Genomic DNA, 17,270 nt, shown 5'->3' with positions numbered 1-17,270 from the left:
GATGTTCTACGCGAGACCAGACGAGATATCGAGAGTTATCGAGAGGACTCGAATCGACGCTTTCAGTCTTTCTCCGCATGATGGCGCCCTATCTCGCGAGCGCGCTTTCGTAAAATTACGTCGTATTTTTATTATCAGTCGAAGTCAAACGTTCTGATTAATTTTTCTTTATAATTCTTTTTCGTTTGTTTATTCAAATAGTTCGAATGTCTTATACAACAATTAAATAATAAGAATATCGCACGGAACGTAGAATATCGTTCAAAATATTTTTTTATTATTTGTGTGATGATAATAAATCTTTCGTATTAAGTTCGGTAACCTTTACGTCAATCTTTGACGTTAATTTTTCATATGAAAAGAGTGTCAATTATAGATGTCATTTTTTTTATTAATTGTTATACAATCGGCTTGATATTTGTACTTATAACCCGAAAGTGCTAAAGACGATGGAGGGCAAAAAAAAGAAGAAATCAACTGAAGAAAGCAATGCGTCACCATTTTGTCATCCGATGGTTCAAATTCCGAAGGAAGAATTTCGCGCGAAAAATGTCCGCCATTTTTCTTACTGTGAATTTCAAATTGTGCATTGAAGATGGATATACCTGATATCTTGTCACATCCATACTTCGGTGAGTTTTATTTGAATATTTATTGTTTTAATTTTTTATACAAAGCTCGCTTAAAAATATTCATTTAATTTAAGGTATTAATTACATACAATTGTATCATTACATTAAGTTCTTTTATTTACATTTCAATTTTATTTACATTTCCTTACGTTCAAAATCTTATCGAAAAATTTGCTTGTTTTACGACTTTTTTTTCGTATCGCTTAATGATATTATTTATTATAAATACTGTAGAAGAGGGGGGTGGATGGAATAGAAGTGAGATGATTATTGGATGAATATTAGTTCGTAGATAATAAATAAATTAGTAAAACATCCTTTTTTTATAAGAATTATATAAAAAAAGTGTTCCTTCGATCCTTAACGGAGGAGTCCCAAATTTAATACCGCTTGTTAGATAATTATAGATCGTTTTTCTATAAAAAACGATTCTATAAAAAAATATATCCCTTTTACTCTCTCGAGGAGTGTCTTTCCTCGATTTCTCTCAGTGTCCTTCAATTATAGAATGAAATCATCTGTAAATAAAATTAAGAAATATTATAATTTAGAAATATGCTTGAAAGGTTTATATATATATATATATATATATATATATATATATATATATACACACACAAACACACACACACATATAATACATGATATGATATACTAATTGAATTAAATGTGCGAACTACATAAATATGTATATATATATACGCATACATACATATGTATTTATACTTTAGATGAGATTACGAATCTTAATTTGAACGATAATGATATAGGATAAAACGTTAATGATATGAATCGTATTGCAACATATCTCGCAGATAATGCTTATAAGAATATGAATCGTTCTAGCAGACCGACAAGAATTTATCAATGGAGATACACTGATTTGGTTGCATCACGTGTCGTACCATTTACATTATATATATATATATATATATATATATATATATGTATATATATATATATATATATACGTACGTACGTACGTATGTATGTATGTATGTATGTATGTATGTATGTATGTATGTATGTATGTATATATATATATATATATATATATATATATATATATATATATATCAAATTTACGATGTACGTAATTGCGTTCTTATCTGTGACGCGTAAGCTCCTTGAAATTAGGTAGAACATGGCGATTATTGAAACTAATGTTGAAGTTAATGTTCGTAATTAAATGCATATTCATTTATTTCGATCTTTTATAATTCAATTCATGCAACTCGAACGTTCGAATTAAATTTTCATATTCTTTTTCTTCTCTTTTTTTTTTGTTTAATCGAAATATATAGAAGATTTTTATATATTTTTTAAAAAGAAAATATATATAAATATATACCTAATAAGGATTTCATCGTTCATCGATTCGCTTGTACGTCGATGGATCCTTCGTGTTTCGTAGAGATTCTTCCGAGTATTTCGTCTTCGTCGTCCTCTGTAACGTATCCCAAATAAATGATTTATTACAATGTTAACGTATTTATGTAAATTCTATTTTCATATTCAAAAAAGATGCTTACATCATCGTCGGATTTATTTTTATGTAAATAGGTCGGCCAGTCGAAGTTAGGGTATTTATTTTATTAAGGGCATAAAGTGTCTCGAGTTCCGCCAATCTTTGATCAGACACGCGTTTTAGACGTCTGCAACCATTAATGAAACTTTAAAGATCTTTTTTTTGCTTTACTTTTTTTTTAAATTAATTTTCCTTTGTAAAGCTTCCAAAAAAAAGAATATCGCACGACTACAATTTTTAAAAGATTAAAATAGTATAATACTTGGATATATTATACTCACTTCAATAGTAAGTGCGATCTTTCATTTTCCCTGTTAGATAGCAACATTTCGATATTTGAGTCATTTTCTTTGTAATCCGCAATTCTATTGAGAATACAAATAAAAAAGAAAATCTTAGTTAACAAAGATAAGTTGTCTTATGGCTTCCGATATATTTAATGAATTTCAATTAAATATTCATGAGGGACAGAAGCGAGATATCAGTTATCCGTAATAACGTTCTGATGTAACTTTTGCAAGTTTTGTGTAATAAACTTGATCTAAAGCGATGTCTAGTTTCAAAGGCAGGATTTATTTTTAAGGCTAATACGTTACTTATAAAATTAGAATTTTTCGATATCATTGAAAATGTTTTTTATTTCTTTTTTGCATAAGGATATTGTGTGTATTTTTAAAAGGGTTGTATAATAGAGGATTGTAAATGATATAATAAGAGTTATATAATAGAAATAATTAAAAAAATCTACCTGATTGGATGGCCATTAGTAACTTCAAAGAGAACCAACGATAAAACGAAGATAGAGATTTTTAAAGCGACCATCGTGTTTTTGTTTTTTCTTTTGTTTACGTTTGGTATGATCAAAATATGTAATAAATAAAGAAATATATATATGTGTAGTAAAAAAAAGCAAAACTTTATAAAAATGTTGCAACTCTAATACTCGCGGTTTAAGTTGACACGATATTCAAAGCTCAACCGATTTCGTCTTGAGTCAAACTGTAACATAAAGCAGACATCCTCGGTCGTATATATCATCGTTCTATATATCCCCTCCACTAAGTCTAATTAATGACGCTCGCCCTTCTTCTTTTATCATTTATACATATATTTCATTTCTTTTCAAAGACGTACTTCTCTCTCTTCTCTCTCTCTCTCTCTCTATATATATATATATATATGTGTGTGTATACGTACGTATATGTACATATGTATATGTACATATGTATATATATATGTATGTATGTGTGTGTGTATGTGTGATGATGGAAGATAAATCGATTCTTTTAAGCAGATTTTACGAAAGAGTTCTTGTGGTTTTCCGCAATAAATGATTTTTTAACTAAAAGATTAAGGACTTTTTAAATTAATCCTTTATTTATTCTTCTTCTTTATAAATAATTTCTGACTATTTTTGTTTATTTTCCAACTGTAGTTAATTCATTATAATTTATTTCGATAGTCTCGTTATAAAAATTTCAATATGAATATTCCAATTTAAGGGTAGCCATTTTGATTGTCTGTTGCAAGTAGATCATATACATCATATACATACTACGTATATGAAAATAATAAGAAATAATATGAAATGACGTATTGAGAAAAGAAGGCGTGGTAGATATGTACGTGAAAATTTCACAATGGACTGTAGCGCAAGTCGTTACTTTATTACGATAAACCTGCGCAATATCAAATAAACCGAAAAGTCTTTCATTTGATAGTAACACACGATCTTCGAACGGAAATGAAAGAAGATTGTGCAAGGAGAGTGGTCCATCATGATATATATTACGTTCAAATGAGAGGGAGACAGAGAAATATATATAGAGAGAGAACTTATTGCGCAGTTTATAATTGCGACATGTAGACCACGCGATCCGTTTCTCTCTTGATCATTTTATATCTTCGTCCTCTTACAATTAGACTGCTTGACTTCTCCAACGTTTTTTTATGGTCTCCGCAGTAAGAAATTTTATATAAATTCCTCGAAAAATTTTTTCAAAATCTTTGAAAATTATCAGTTAACTCTTTATAATGACATTAGGCAAAAAAGAGTTTTTTTTTTCCCTAAGAAAAAACAAATTCGGTTTGTGTTAAACGTCGCCTTCTCAGTCCCTACTTCTTGTTGGTTCACAAGTAGTTCAAAGCATTTTTAGTCAGGCAGGATCTATTTACCCTCTCTCTTTCTTCCCTCTCCCTTTCTCACTCTCCCTCTCTCTCTGTCTTGTTGATACGGCAACTTCGAAAATTTTTAATCGTTTCGTGATGCTATTCATTTTTTAAAAAATTCTTTCCTTTTACATATATCTTTTTTTTTACACTCCTTGATAAAATATAATTAATGTAAATTCAGAAATAATAAGATAACCTTTCTTGTTAATCAATTATTATAAGTGAATTAATGATATCGCGAGAAGAAGTTTATATTTTATGCATGAACTTTCTAATTTGTGGATAAAAATTTAGATATCAATCTTAAAAATGCGTTAAAAAATGTTTCATTGTTTTAATTTATTTAACAAAAAAAAAGAAATAAGGTAATTCAATTAAAGTTAACAATACGAATTTCGTTGTTATCGGTAAAGAAATATAGTTTTTTAATGATGTTCACAGAGGGAGCTGAAGGGTATATTTTTAATTTGATGGGAAATTTAAGGTATATTACGTGAGGACTCAAAATACAAGTATGGCTATGCATAGACACAATTATATTTTTATTCTTACTCCGTCATGGAACACAGAGGAGAAATTGCGATAATTATTTCAATCTTAATAAATAAGATAATACATTTATTCACTGGAACGCTTAGTTGCCGTAAACTTTACGTGCACATTATTTCATAAAATAATAAATAAATAAATAAATAAAATAAATAAATAATTATACATATAAATATAGTCTCTTAAATAAATAATACGGTTTAAATAAAAGGGAAGAGCACAGATAATACGCTTGATAAAATACATTCGAAATTTTGCTGACGATCCTTGAAGAGAATTCCTAAAACAATCAGCCTTCGAACACATACACATACATTTAACACGTCAACACCTACATTTATATTATCCATTTATATATTATAATAAGAATTAATGAAATAATTTACTTAGTAAGAAAGAAGTACATACATCGAGATAATATGATATCGATATACTCGAAAAGTGCGCGAATGTAATTTTAATTAATTTTATCTTTATGAATGAGAACGCAATAATCGATGACGATGCTAAGAGAAATGAAGGTGATGTATAAATACATAGATAAATAAATATGTAAAGGAATGTGAATTAAATTGTGATTAAAATAAAGAATAATTTCTTTGATCTCCTTCATCGCTTGTTCGCACTGGTATAATGACATTGTATATACTATATTAAGAATCACGAATATTTTTATAATTAATTAATGATAATAAGTTTTTTCTCTTTCTTTTTTTTTTCTTCTAAAATCTTATATGGATGTTCACGTGATTATCACTCCTCACATTTTAACTTCATTTCCCTTATCACAGAAATTATCCTTTTCGTGTCATTGTGCTGTCATATAATACGTATGCATATTAAAGCGAGACTAGAGATCAATTGAGATTGCAATTGACTATGATGTAACAAACAATAAATAATCATTATAATTCGATGAAATCATTCAATAAATAGAATAAATAACTTAAAAAAATGGACATGTATATATATATATATATATATATATATATATATATATATATATATATATATGTATATATATACACCGGTGAATACATCGAATACTGTTCTTGTTAAGATGTCGAATACTTAAAAGGAAGAGCATAGTATTGTTTTATTATCTTTTTTTTTTTTTAAGAAGTTACGATTGTTTCAGGTTTTCTCCTTTTCTATTCTTTTCTTTCCTTTTTTTTCTTCCTTCTCGTTCTCCTCCTCCTTTTCGTTCATTCACGTTAATCCATTTATTGTGTCACTACCAACTACAATTACGAATCACGACAAGACATTAACATTTGTCGTATTTGTCGCTAATTATTTATGCTCTAAGTTCATTAAAGAGTTCAGTTCGGACAGAGAACGGTCCGTAATACTGTTTCAGGCGGTTGACGATCTAGTCGCCTTCTTATTTCCTTCCTTTCTTTCTCCCTTTTTTTTCCTTTCTTCTTCTCTTCCTGTCTTGCTACACTCGATTGCTTCGATTTTCGTTTCGTCTTCAATCGATATTGCAACATCCAATTAGACTAATACTGTTCCTCGTTCTCTAGTTGGTCGCTCGCATCCTTCTATAAATAAAAAACGTTTAATGGAAGTTCGTCCCAATCGATCATTCGTTTCGATTCGAGACAGCGCGAAATGATAATTTTATTATCAAGTTTTATATATTTTTTCTAACGCGAAAATATCGATTTTTTATTCGTCGGCTCCGAAAAAAAATTCATTGACGAGCCGTCGATGAGGATCACACGATTTATTTACTATATTAAAGCACACATTTCCGCGTTCTATATATTGGGAAAATCTTGCATCATTCTTGTAATTCCAGAACGCAAATTAAATGTTCCGACTCATTTGAACAAAGTTCAATTTGTTTGGCGCGTGCCGATCATATTTCTATCTTTTTCCGCTTTCTTTTTTTTTTCTCTCTTTCTCTTTTTTTTTCCTTTTTTTTCATCGTCTAGTAATTATCATTCGATTGCGCATGCTATCTCGTAATTATACAAACGAAGATATAGATGATTTGCGTTTCTTCGCAAAGATTTAACGATCTTTCAATACGAATGTAATGCACGATCGATTCCTTTTTTATACAAATCATTTCCCGATAAATTTAAAGAATAATGTTGAAAGAGATAATGAAAAAGGCTGCTTTGAAAACGGTAAAACTTACCAATGGTAAAGATAGAATCTCGTTATTCTCTTCCGGGAGGAAAATCGAATCTCGTCCATCTATTTGCAGAGTTTCTCTCAATTTGTTGAAACTATCGTCCGTTGGAGATCTTCGCTTGCGACCTCTTCAAAGAGAAAAAAAAAGTAGAAACAACGAGTAATTAAGCAAGTTCATTTGCAAAAATGCTTTATTATTACAAAATTAACGATGTTTGAGAGACCCTTCTTTCTTTTCTCAACACGTGCCATGTAGTACAGTTCGAATAGTCGAACATTTTTATCTCGTAATTAATCATTTTAATTCTAATTCTCGAATATAAGAGACGTTTAATTATTTAGCGATTAATTATAGATGAAACGATATGGACGATCGCTTCATACTTTTATCTTTTTTTTTTTCTAAAACGATGAAGAGCGATAATAAAAGAAGTCATTCGATCGATGAAATCTAGATAGATCGATATTTTGCGAACATTTTTAACTAATATCTACGATCTATATTTAGATTTATAATATAATCGAAAAACATTGACAATGTATGTCGTTATACACGTTCGAGATTAACGGATACCAGTCAATGTGCTTTTCAGCATAAAAATGAATGTTATAGAAAGAGCTGAAGAAAAAAAGAGAATAAGACATAGAGAGAGAGAGAGAGAGAGAGAGAGAGAGAGAGAGAGAGAGAGAGAGAGAGAGAGAGAGAGAGGCAAGAGATCACGCGTAACTTTCATGTCAAAATGAAGAAGATGACGTGTCCGCGATGGGGTCGTCCTAATCATACGATCGTTAAGAATTTCTAAACTCGAATTATTCATGATTGAAATTTGTGTAGCCAAGAGAAACGTGTTTAATTTTGTTAAAATGTATAATATACTTATCAACGGTCAATATTGGGGCTAAATTATTTCTTTCTATTTCATTCTTTTTCCCTTTTTCTTTCTTTTTCTTCTTTTTTCGATTTATAAACGAATACACAAAAACAAAGGACAGAATTGTACTACTTCAAAGTTCGAAAGCGATGCAGAAATATCATTAACTTGATAATATAAATATGATGTAACACGAAAAGTTCACACGTCATTGTCTTACATATGCGTCTTTCGTATCATTATGGGTTTATTCTTATAATATCTATGTAATTTAATTTCCTTCGGAAATGTGACAATATCGGACGAATTAAATTCACGAAACCCAGAGGAATGATATCAATTCTCGGAAGACATATATTGTGAAATTTTTAGAATCTATAAAAAGCCTTATAGCGACACAGACCGGAGTTTTGTTTTCTTCAGTTTTCTTTTTCCTCTTTTATCTTCCTTTTTCATTATATCTCCTACGTTAATATCAAACAAGTGTATTACTTCGAATGGAAGATATATCACATGAAAGAAAATCATATTTCCTTGATTCGTATATGAGATAAGAGGAAGTAGTTGCTCGACATTTTATCCTGATGAAAAATGCAATATAATATTCTACGTTAGATCTATGGGAAATTGCAGACTTTCCCAATTGAATTGAAAAAATCAAGTGGAAACGAGAAGAAGAAGAAGAAGAAGAAATAGTAGAAGTAGAAGAAATAGGAACGCGCATACAATCTATTTTCTTTCTCTCTAGTATAACGCAAGTAATTTCATTATGAAATCGTGATATTCAGGCGTCTTCTATTGGAAAAAGAATGCCAATGATAGGATAAGCAAATTCATGTTACCTCTCTCTCTCTATCTTTCTCGTTTTCTTTCGTGAATGCATACTACGAGTTATAGGCATTGAATAGAAACACGTTCGGAGAGTATTCGAAGCAGAGGTAACTCTGTTAGAGACTCCATTACCAGTAGCTGCATTTTCTTCGCCCCTTTACTTCTATACTCCTACTTATCTCTTCTCTCTTTCTCTCTCTCTCTCTTACCCTTACTCTTTCTCGCAGAAAGTTTCAGTTGACATACATTACACGTAGCAGACGCGTTATCAGTTCGTTAAATACTTCATCACTCCTTTCGCGTTGTGCCTTCGATGTCTCAGAATGTTATTTGGCTGGCAAGATACTAATTCTTATTATCCTTCCACGTAATGCGACGCCTACCCTCGTATCGTAATTTTCTCTATTTGCGTTAACTCTTAATTGTATGTCCGTCCTTTTTGTGTTGTAACCATACCATGGTAAAGTAAGAAGAATAAGAAGAAGAAAAAGAAAACGAAGGAAAGAGAAAGAAGAAAGAAATAATGTAGCTCGATCTTATACAAGATATTGTTAGTTATGTATTCGATAATTAATGGGACGTTGTAATGTCATTGCTAGTGTAGTGTCCTTGCTTGGTATAAACAGAGATAGAGAGAGAGAGAGAGAGAGTAAGAGAAAAAATGTGTTGCCTACGTATGAACGTTAACACAGAAAAAAAAAGATCGTCCTTTCTGATTGCGTAGGATTCTCCCCTCCCCATTCGCTTTTTCTTCACTACGATATTGTCCTCCTTTGCTTTATATTTCATTGACAATCTCAGAGGACACGTAGCGACCGCAGGATCAACGATAATCCTAGGAGCATGCTTCGCTAATCTCCCAACGACGAGACGTATATTACGATCGAGCTGAGCCCTTGCTAAAAACCATACGCGAAAGATCTTTCCGTTCGTGTAATCATGTTGTATCAACGAAAAAATTGCATTTTTTCGTTTCTCCGTTATTCGTTCCGAAGAAAAATAAAGAAAAAGAAGGAGATGACTTGAGAAGGTAAAACCTTTTATATTTCTCGAGAATTTACTATTTAATCTTTATGATCTCTTAATATATGATCACTTATCTTGTTGAATAAAAGAGAAAATAATTCGTCGGAAAAACAAACGATCTTCGCGAATTGGAAACATGACGTCATTTCCACGGTCGATGCACGCGAGACGTTATCATAAAAGATGACAAGGCGACAATAAGTATCACGATTATTCTCATATTAGAAAAAGAGAAGGGGAAAGGCAAGATCGCGCAATCTGGAGTAATTCTTGCACGATCAAGATCCCATTTTTCTTACGAACACGACTCGATTGAAATCGTTTACGAAGTATTATATAGTAGGTATGCCAACGCGTCTCGTTACTATAGATATGCATGTTTCTCTCGCTCTCTAGATCGAATAAGATTTCTTGATCTTGTAAGTGAAAAAAGGAAAGTCTCTCTTTGTCATGGAAAAATCGTTGAATCTAAGAACTTATTGAATCAGATCTTGTGTTACCTTATATAGTATATTCATGTTTCTCTTTGTCATAGTGGAGAAAGGTCTTTTCGAATAAAATTTTATAATCTACGTTATATACGTGTGTCTATTTATATTTATATATATATACGCCTGTGTAGAAAAGATAAAAAAACTTACATTTTTGCAGGATCGATAATGCCAAGTCCAACAGGTACTGTTATCATTCTGCCCTTCATATTTGATAATGCCACTAACGTTTCCAATTCGGCGAGTCTCTGATCCGAAATTCTCTTGCGTCTGCTGTAATCGAAAGAAAATATATAAAGAATAAGATTTTATCTATTTTCCTTTGATGAAATCTAAACTGCACGTACGAGTTGGGTAACAAGTTAATTACTCATATATTGTTAATTACATTAAATCTAACCTTAGAAACATCTCGTTTCTTCTTTTTATACGTCGATTTTCACCGCTTTCACCGACTTAAAAGTAACTTATGTCATAGAAATCGTCGTGAGAAAACGTTTCAGACTAACTATGTATATGTCGAACGATCTTTATATACATTGGTGTACCTGTATATCTCGCAAGATACTCTCGCGTTTTCTATGTACGGCCTTTGCACAAACGTCTTTTGCCTTTCTCGACAATTTTCATACCGTTTCGCAAGTGGCCATTGCAACACACTTACTTCGATTCAATCTGTATTTGCATATATTTCTATAAAAATATATCTATTTACATAAACGATTTGCGGACAACGACCGTGACTATACTTCGCTAAATAAATTATAACATATTGCATCCAAACGCGTAATATTTGTTTAATGTAAATTTTAAAAAAACTGAGACTTTTCAATTATTCAATCGCTATAATTTCACGTTAAATAAATTTCTTTTTTTTTCGAATTCGACGTACAAAATGATAATCCTTATTCTCATAGAAATTCATACGGGTTTACTGTCTTGGTTACGTCATTCAAATATATTTCGTCCTATCCTTCGTTCTACTCTCGTTTGAATATTACTTTCTTTAATTAAAAACATTTTATCCCTGAACTTTGCACTTTTCATTTGGAAAGACAAAAAAAAGAACGATATCTAATCATGGAGTTAATCATTCCAGCATATGTTCTATAATATCGACAATATCGGAAAAAAGAATTGTTATCGTCCTTCTTGACGATATTACTTTAATAATTTTTAAATGAAAAAAATAAAAAAAAAATGTTGAAAGAAAAATTTAATGCGAAAGAAGATCTTCGTTGATTGCTTACCTGATGATACCAGAAGGTCTAGCTTCGGTTGGTTCGGGTATCAGAACCATCATGAGAACGCTAAGGACCAGAAGAATCATCAGTGGACGTGATTTAACACACATCTCGTATTTCGTCATTTTTCCTTGGAAGAAATTTGACAGGACACTCGAACTTTCGTCGAAAGAACTTATTTTTCTTTTTTCAACGAAAACAATGCACCACGAGAAAAAATACGATTATTTTCACGATTTTTTCACAATTAGTAAAAAGAATATTGGTAAAAGAAGAAATAAAAGAAACGAAAAAGACAGAAGACAAGGAAAATTAAAGAAAAACGATTAAATTAATGTCGCTATCGGTAAATCAAGTCAACTCTTTTTCTATTGTCTTTAACGCGCCAGTGCCCCTTCTCTTTGCTGCTTTTGTCTAGTTGAACTGTAGCATACCGTCACTCGCTTCGAGCATATATACTCGAAGCAGAGTTAGCGCCCCCTCCTTCCCCTTCGTCAATGCCATCCCCCACTCGCCTCTACTCGGGATCCTCCCTCACCTTTATCCAACCATAGTGGACTCCGATCCTTTTTTTGGGGGGAATTCAACGATTCGTCATCGTCGTCATCACGTGTCGATTATCAATCAGATACTCCAAACTTTATCTTTCAACGATTTTCATGAAAAAAAATTGCGACTTTTCAGTAGTTAAGTAATTTCAATTGATAAAGAAATATTTATCACTTAATGACTGTATTCGTTTACATCATCGACAATGAGGAATATCCAGAGAGAAACAATATCGATCAGTCAGAATAGGAAAATAATCGATTCTAATCTATCATCTAAGTGTACTCATTACGAAAGACAAGGATCTCGCTCCTTATGTTTCAACAAAAAAGACTTTGCCTTCTTTAGACCTTTTTCTTCTTTTTCCTCTTATTCTTTAGCGTCCCTGGTTTGAAAAGAATGCGTCGATGACGAATGTAATAATCAATGTAATTAATTTTTCATTATTTAATCTTCTTAGATTTTATATTCTCTCGTGAATTTCCCCTTCCCCTTTCCCCTTCCTATTTACAAGTTTTATCTCAACAGTTGATTCTAGGTATTCATGGGTCTCAGTTGCGCGAAGAGAAGATATTTTTTCTTCTCGGAACACGACGCAGGTGCGAAAGGATTTTCACGCGGAAAGACGTACGTTCTTTACTCGAGTGTCACTTATGAACCTCGTTCATGGACAACATTCGAGAGAACGCAAGTTTTCCCACAATTAATAATAAGTAACGCACTATTTTTTGCGCTTTTTCCAACTAAAGAATTCGATTCATTCGATCGAAAGCAATGTTTCAGTTTCTATATATTTTCAATGAAAACGTTCGATAGCCATTGATGCGGCTGATTCATACGAATTAAAATACAGGATAAAACAATAAACAATACTTATACGCGCGTATAACAACGCATATATACTTCCATACGTATTTGTCTACGAACCAGATATCTCCTCCATATTGGCCAATATATGTATTTACCTGATATCTCAATGAATGATACCGATCGTACAAAAATTAATCGCAAAGCGGTCAAACATTCCTTTCGTGATAAAATTCGTCGAATCACTATAATGTGAAATACGAGGAATTAAATCGAATTGTAACTTCGAGTTAGCATCGATTTATAATTTCAGATTTATCGATCCTTAAAACGAACTGTACGAGTAGAAAATTATAGTTTCGTCACTTCGCTTTCGAATTACAATTCACACCTTCGTGATTTCAAGAAGTTCTTCGTGGAATCGATTTGATAGCATTTACTTTCACGAGACGAAAGATCGGCCTACAAAACGTAAGAGCGTCGAAGAATCCGTTTTGAATCGTTTCGTTTACGTTTGATCTGACGTCAAAAATAAGTGATAAATATCTTATGCAGAAATTAAAATTTAATATTGCGTATCATATAAAAGACTTAATAATACATTTAAATGATGTATTATTACAAATTATTATTGTAGTAAATACTGCTTCTCTAATGTGCAGCATTAATTGCACTATTTTATGAAATCTTATTAATTTATTGCAAACTCATTCTCGTTGATACGTACGTTTATTCAAGAAAATTTATTCTGTTTATCTTTATTCAGCAACTATTACATTTAACCTCGTGATAACAACGAATCTCGACGAATCTTTGATTTCAGATTTTCTATAATCGGTAGACGCGTTTATTACATTTTAATTCATAGATTTTCAAAGATTCTATTTATGTTAGAGCACGATAACACATTGTCTGAATCATTTTCAAACATAGAATTTCCGGTTACGTGTCATCGGTATCTCATCTTTATCTCTTTACATTTTTATATATATATATATATATGTATGTATATATATATATGTTGTTTAACTATATGTATGTACGTATATATGTTATTTTAACTATACATACTATCACTAGAATACGACATTCGTGTCGAGTATACTTTAAATAACACCCATATGTTCGCGAATTGCTCGTACAAGCTAATATCTAGAATTTGAAAATAGAAAAATGTTGACATTTTGTATATCTCTTACGAAGAGTTATCAAATGTGATCATAGATGTTCGAAATTAAAATTACATCACAATACAATAATGAAAAATAACAAAAAAAAGGACGGAAACTTGTAAATGAATTAAATAATTAGCAAATAATAATCGATATCAATGTTCAAGTCTCAATGACGATCGGATAACAATCGAACGTCTCGATAAGTACGTAAAATGTTGTTCGAGACTATTGTTTAAAAAAAAAAAAAGAATACAAATCTTGAAGAACGTAAAAGATAGCGAGAGAAAGAAGAGATAAAACAGCTTCTCGAATGTATTAGTCTACTAAATGTTTACGAGTACTCCGGTCAAAGTACGTGCTTGAGCCCGCAACAGGTGGCTCTCCATGTTTCTCTCTCTCTCTCTCTTTCTCTTTCTTTTCTTTATCCCTTTCTTTCTATTTTCCTATTTCTCTCTCTTTCTGTTTTTTCTCTCTATCCCTCTTTTTCTTTCTATTTCTCTCTCTCTCTCTTTCTTTTGCATTTTACTCAAGATACTAAGAACACCTGACTACCCCACTTATTTGTCGCGAAAGAAATTAATAGTACGAATTATCCATAATGATATGCATTCTCCAATATGACAAATACTTAGAAACACCTTCAAAATTTAAACTAATTATGTATTAAGTATATATCATGGAATTTCAATGGTACGTTCAATTACGATTTTTTTTGCATAATATTGCAATTATCTATCTGTTGAATCATAAAGATTTTTTTTCAAAAAAAATACGTTTCACGTATGTGGCTCGTGAAGTACTATTTCGATATCTTTATATATATATATATATATATATATATATATATATATATATATATATACATATATATACATACACACACACACACACATATTACTAGATAATGGCGGATCGAATTAAACAGTTCACTTGAAACGCAATATTTCATCATTTATGAATAGACAGATAATTATCGAGCCTCTCAATAACATTTTTATATTTCTTTCTTTTTTTTTCCTAGAATGACAAAGCCCAAGTTAGTTTTTATTGAGGTCAAGTAATTAGATAATTAGTGTTCTGTGAAAAGTACGAATGCATACTTTATGTGCATTGCGTATCTTTTAGAAAATTATTGTTGCGAATCTCGTCGCATTAACGTTCTATATACTTTGAAGATAATGAATATGATTAGAATAAGGTAAACATTTGGTGTCCTATATAAATTAACTGTTATTGATTATGGTAATGAGCTATTATCTTTTTACGGTGTTAATGATTATTATAAGATCAACGAATGTATTTACTAAAAAAAAATGCTATATTTCTTAATTCTATTTAAATTAGAGTTGGAATCAGAAATTTTATGTGATGATTATTCTCCACGTGTTTGTCTCAAAATAACTACAAAAAGAAAAAAAAATAAAAAACTAAAAATATCACATAAGAGAAAGAATAGATTCGAATATTGAAATTGTGAATGGAACTTGCTCTCTCTCTCTCTCTCTCTCTCTCTCTCTCTCTCTTTCTCTCTCTCTTTCTCTTTACATTTTCCAGGAATCGTTTATTTAGATTTGGTTTGACGTGCATCGAAAATTCGATCGATCTATAGATGTACATGCTCGAGTTGCGTTTCTCAGAAGAAGGAACACGGGACTAAATCATTTTATTGCGTAATCGACCCCATAGTATTTAGGCAAGTATATTTCGTGGAAAATGTTTAAAGACAATGTATGAAACATCAAGCTGGAACTCCCGGCTCGCAGGTCTCATTCGAAAGGATGATCGTAGGCGTGCCTCGCGTGGAAAGAATTCGAAAATATGTTAATACCTTACGTCGGCCATGTGCAGAGTTCCGACCAGGAAATAATTCAACAGGCTAATTTAGAAACTGTCTCATTTATTTTTGCTATCTCTTTCTATTTCTCTCTCTCTCCTTCTCTTTTTTTTTCTTTGTAGATCTATTTCTCAATCATTTCACGTTAAAGGAACAAAAGGATAATTAATTTTTAATTGATATAATTGAAAGATCTTTTAATTATATTTTTATTTTTTTTACAATTTAAAAATATAATACATTTTTACTGAATTTTATCAACCGTCTTTTCGGAAGTAAAAGGATTAAGAGAAATGAACAATATTTAATAACTTTTTTTTTGCATATATATGTATATATATGTTTTTTTTTTCTTATTCTTATTGACAACAAAGTATACCCTCGCGTTTATGCGCAAAATCATATGACAGATAAGAGCATAACTTAATGGATTTCGATATGGGAACGTGATGCAATGCGAACGTTATCATACTTTCGAGGAAAATGCAATAAACGTGTCGCCTTTACGACCCAGACGACATACTCGTGGTATTGTCAAGGGATATTTTATTCCTTTGTGGTGATATAGTATATCTATGTAAATGTGCGTGCGTATGCGAGATAAAGAAAGGGGAGGGGAGATATATAGAACGTTTAGAAAAAAGTAGTTAAGTATCCATTTAGTTCTTCGTATTTCGTAGAATTATTATAAATTTCGTGGATTTTTTATTTTTTTTTTTTTTATATGAACACGCGAAGTTCATCGTAACGTTAAAGCAACGTAATAAATTCGGTCACGTACATCCATAGAATAATATTTATTGCCCATAGAGTTCTAGAATCGATTTCTTTTTTCTTTTTATTCGTATAGATATTCTAACGTGACATAAATATTTCGCGAAGTTACCGAAGATCATTCACATATTCATTGTGAATCATTCATTTACTTATTAATTTTTAACAGTATATATATCATTATCAGAGTGTGTCAACGAGTGTGTTACTGCTACATGCGATATATCGTATGCATTATTGAATATGAAAGAAAAGTAATATCAAAAGGATGGAAATTTGTTCCAATGGAATTTTTCATCGCATGGATTTTCTCGCCTGTCACGTATGAAATCGTAGTACTTGGTGTGAACGTATTACGTTTCGTACAATACAAGTGGATATAGGACACGTCGAGTTATTAAATGCCAATTCTTCGACTATCACGTATCTCTATCCGATAATTTTAGTAAAAATTAGAAATGGACGTTGAAGTATTGCTGGAAAATTTAATGAAAAAAGATTTCGATACACGAAATTTGTTCACACTTTAATTACTCGCATAGTTTCATTAGTATATATATTTTAATGATTTTGGAAAATTTTATTGAAATTGCTTGGTGAATGTGATACGGAACGCAGTAGAACACAATAGCTATAATAAG

The 17,270-nt window shown here is 31.0% G+C and overlaps 3 protein-coding genes across 5 annotated transcripts in view; 1 reads left to right on the top strand and 2 right to left on the bottom strand.

Moving 5' to 3' along the window:
* Positions 1 to 170: 170 nt before the first annotated feature.
* Positions 171 to 17,270, top strand: part of LOC127062767 (putative fatty acyl-CoA reductase CG5065) — a 31,201-nt gene continuing 14,101 nt past the window's right edge. Inside the window, exon 1 of the mRNA XM_050991474.1 lies at positions 171 to 632. The gene's annotated coding sequence lies outside the window, so the exon portion shown is untranslated. The remainder of the gene's footprint in view (positions 633 to 17,270) is intronic.
* Positions 724 to 3,179, bottom strand: LOC127062770 (uncharacterized). Of its 2 annotated transcripts, XM_050991479.1 has the most exons (5): positions 2,909 to 3,177; positions 2,442 to 2,525; positions 2,165 to 2,287; positions 1,984 to 2,079; positions 724 to 1,150 (listed from the first exon to the last, which is right to left on the bottom strand). In XM_050991479.1, exons 1-5 carry the CDS (start codon positions 2,980 to 2,982, stop codon positions 1,147 to 1,149), a joined length of 381 nt encoding a protein of 126 aa, XP_050847436.1. In that variant the 5' UTR covers positions 2,983 to 3,177; the 3' UTR covers positions 724 to 1,146. The 2 variants fall into 2 exon arrangements, with proteins under 2 accessions (XP_050847436.1, XP_050847437.1); XM_050991480.1 differs by lacking the exon at positions 2,165 to 2,287 and having other exon boundaries at positions 2,909 to 3,179.
* Positions 4,653 to 11,933, bottom strand: LOC127062769 (uncharacterized). 2 transcript variants are annotated; one of them, XM_050991477.1, is made up of 4 exons: positions 11,497 to 11,927; positions 10,397 to 10,519; positions 7,031 to 7,154; positions 4,653 to 6,425 (listed from the first exon to the last, which is right to left on the bottom strand). In XM_050991477.1, exons 1-4 carry the CDS (start codon positions 11,613 to 11,615, stop codon positions 6,384 to 6,386), a joined length of 408 nt encoding a protein of 135 aa, XP_050847434.1. In that variant the 5' UTR covers positions 11,616 to 11,927; the 3' UTR covers positions 4,653 to 6,383. The 2 variants fall into 2 exon arrangements, with proteins under 2 accessions (XP_050847434.1, XP_050847435.1); XM_050991478.1 differs by lacking the exons at positions 4,653 to 6,425; positions 7,031 to 7,154 and adding an exon at positions 7,161 to 9,164 and having other exon boundaries at positions 11,497 to 11,933.

The sequence above is a fragment of the Vespula vulgaris genome, chromosome 3 (genome assembly GCF_905475345.1).
Source record: "Vespula vulgaris chromosome 3, iyVesVulg1.1, whole genome shotgun sequence".
Taxonomy (NCBI): Eukaryota; Metazoa; Arthropoda; class Insecta; order Hymenoptera; family Vespidae; genus Vespula; species Vespula vulgaris.
The sequence above is the reverse complement of the archived record's forward strand: the minus strand, read 5'-3'. Positions and strand labels throughout refer to the sequence as shown.

Bases quoted from the DNA above. Each gene is read 5' to 3' on its own strand.
- LOC127062770 (XM_050991479.1), bottom strand. From the start codon at position 2,982: ATGGTCGCTTTAAAAATCTCTATCTTCGTTTTATCGTTGGTTCTCTTT. The intron at 2,288-2,441 runs GTGAGTATAATA...TAATGGTTGCAG, and splicing joins AGATCGCACTTACTATTGAA to ACGTCTAAAACGCGTGTCTG. The intron at 2,080-2,164 runs GTAAGCATCTTT...GATACGTTACAG, and splicing joins AAAATAAATCCGACGATGAT to AGGACGACGAAGACGAAATA.
- LOC127062769 (XM_050991477.1), bottom strand. From the start codon at position 11,615: ATGACGAAATACGAGATGTGTGTTAAATCACGTCCACTGATGATTCTT. The intron at 7,155-10,396 runs GTAAGTTTTTTT...TTCTCTTTGAAG, and splicing joins ATTATCGATCCTGCAAAAAT to AGGTCGCAAGCGAAGATCTC. The intron at 6,426-7,030 runs GTAAGTTTTACC...TTTTATTTATAG, and splicing joins AGATTCTATCTTTACCATTG to AAGGATGCGAGCGACCAACT.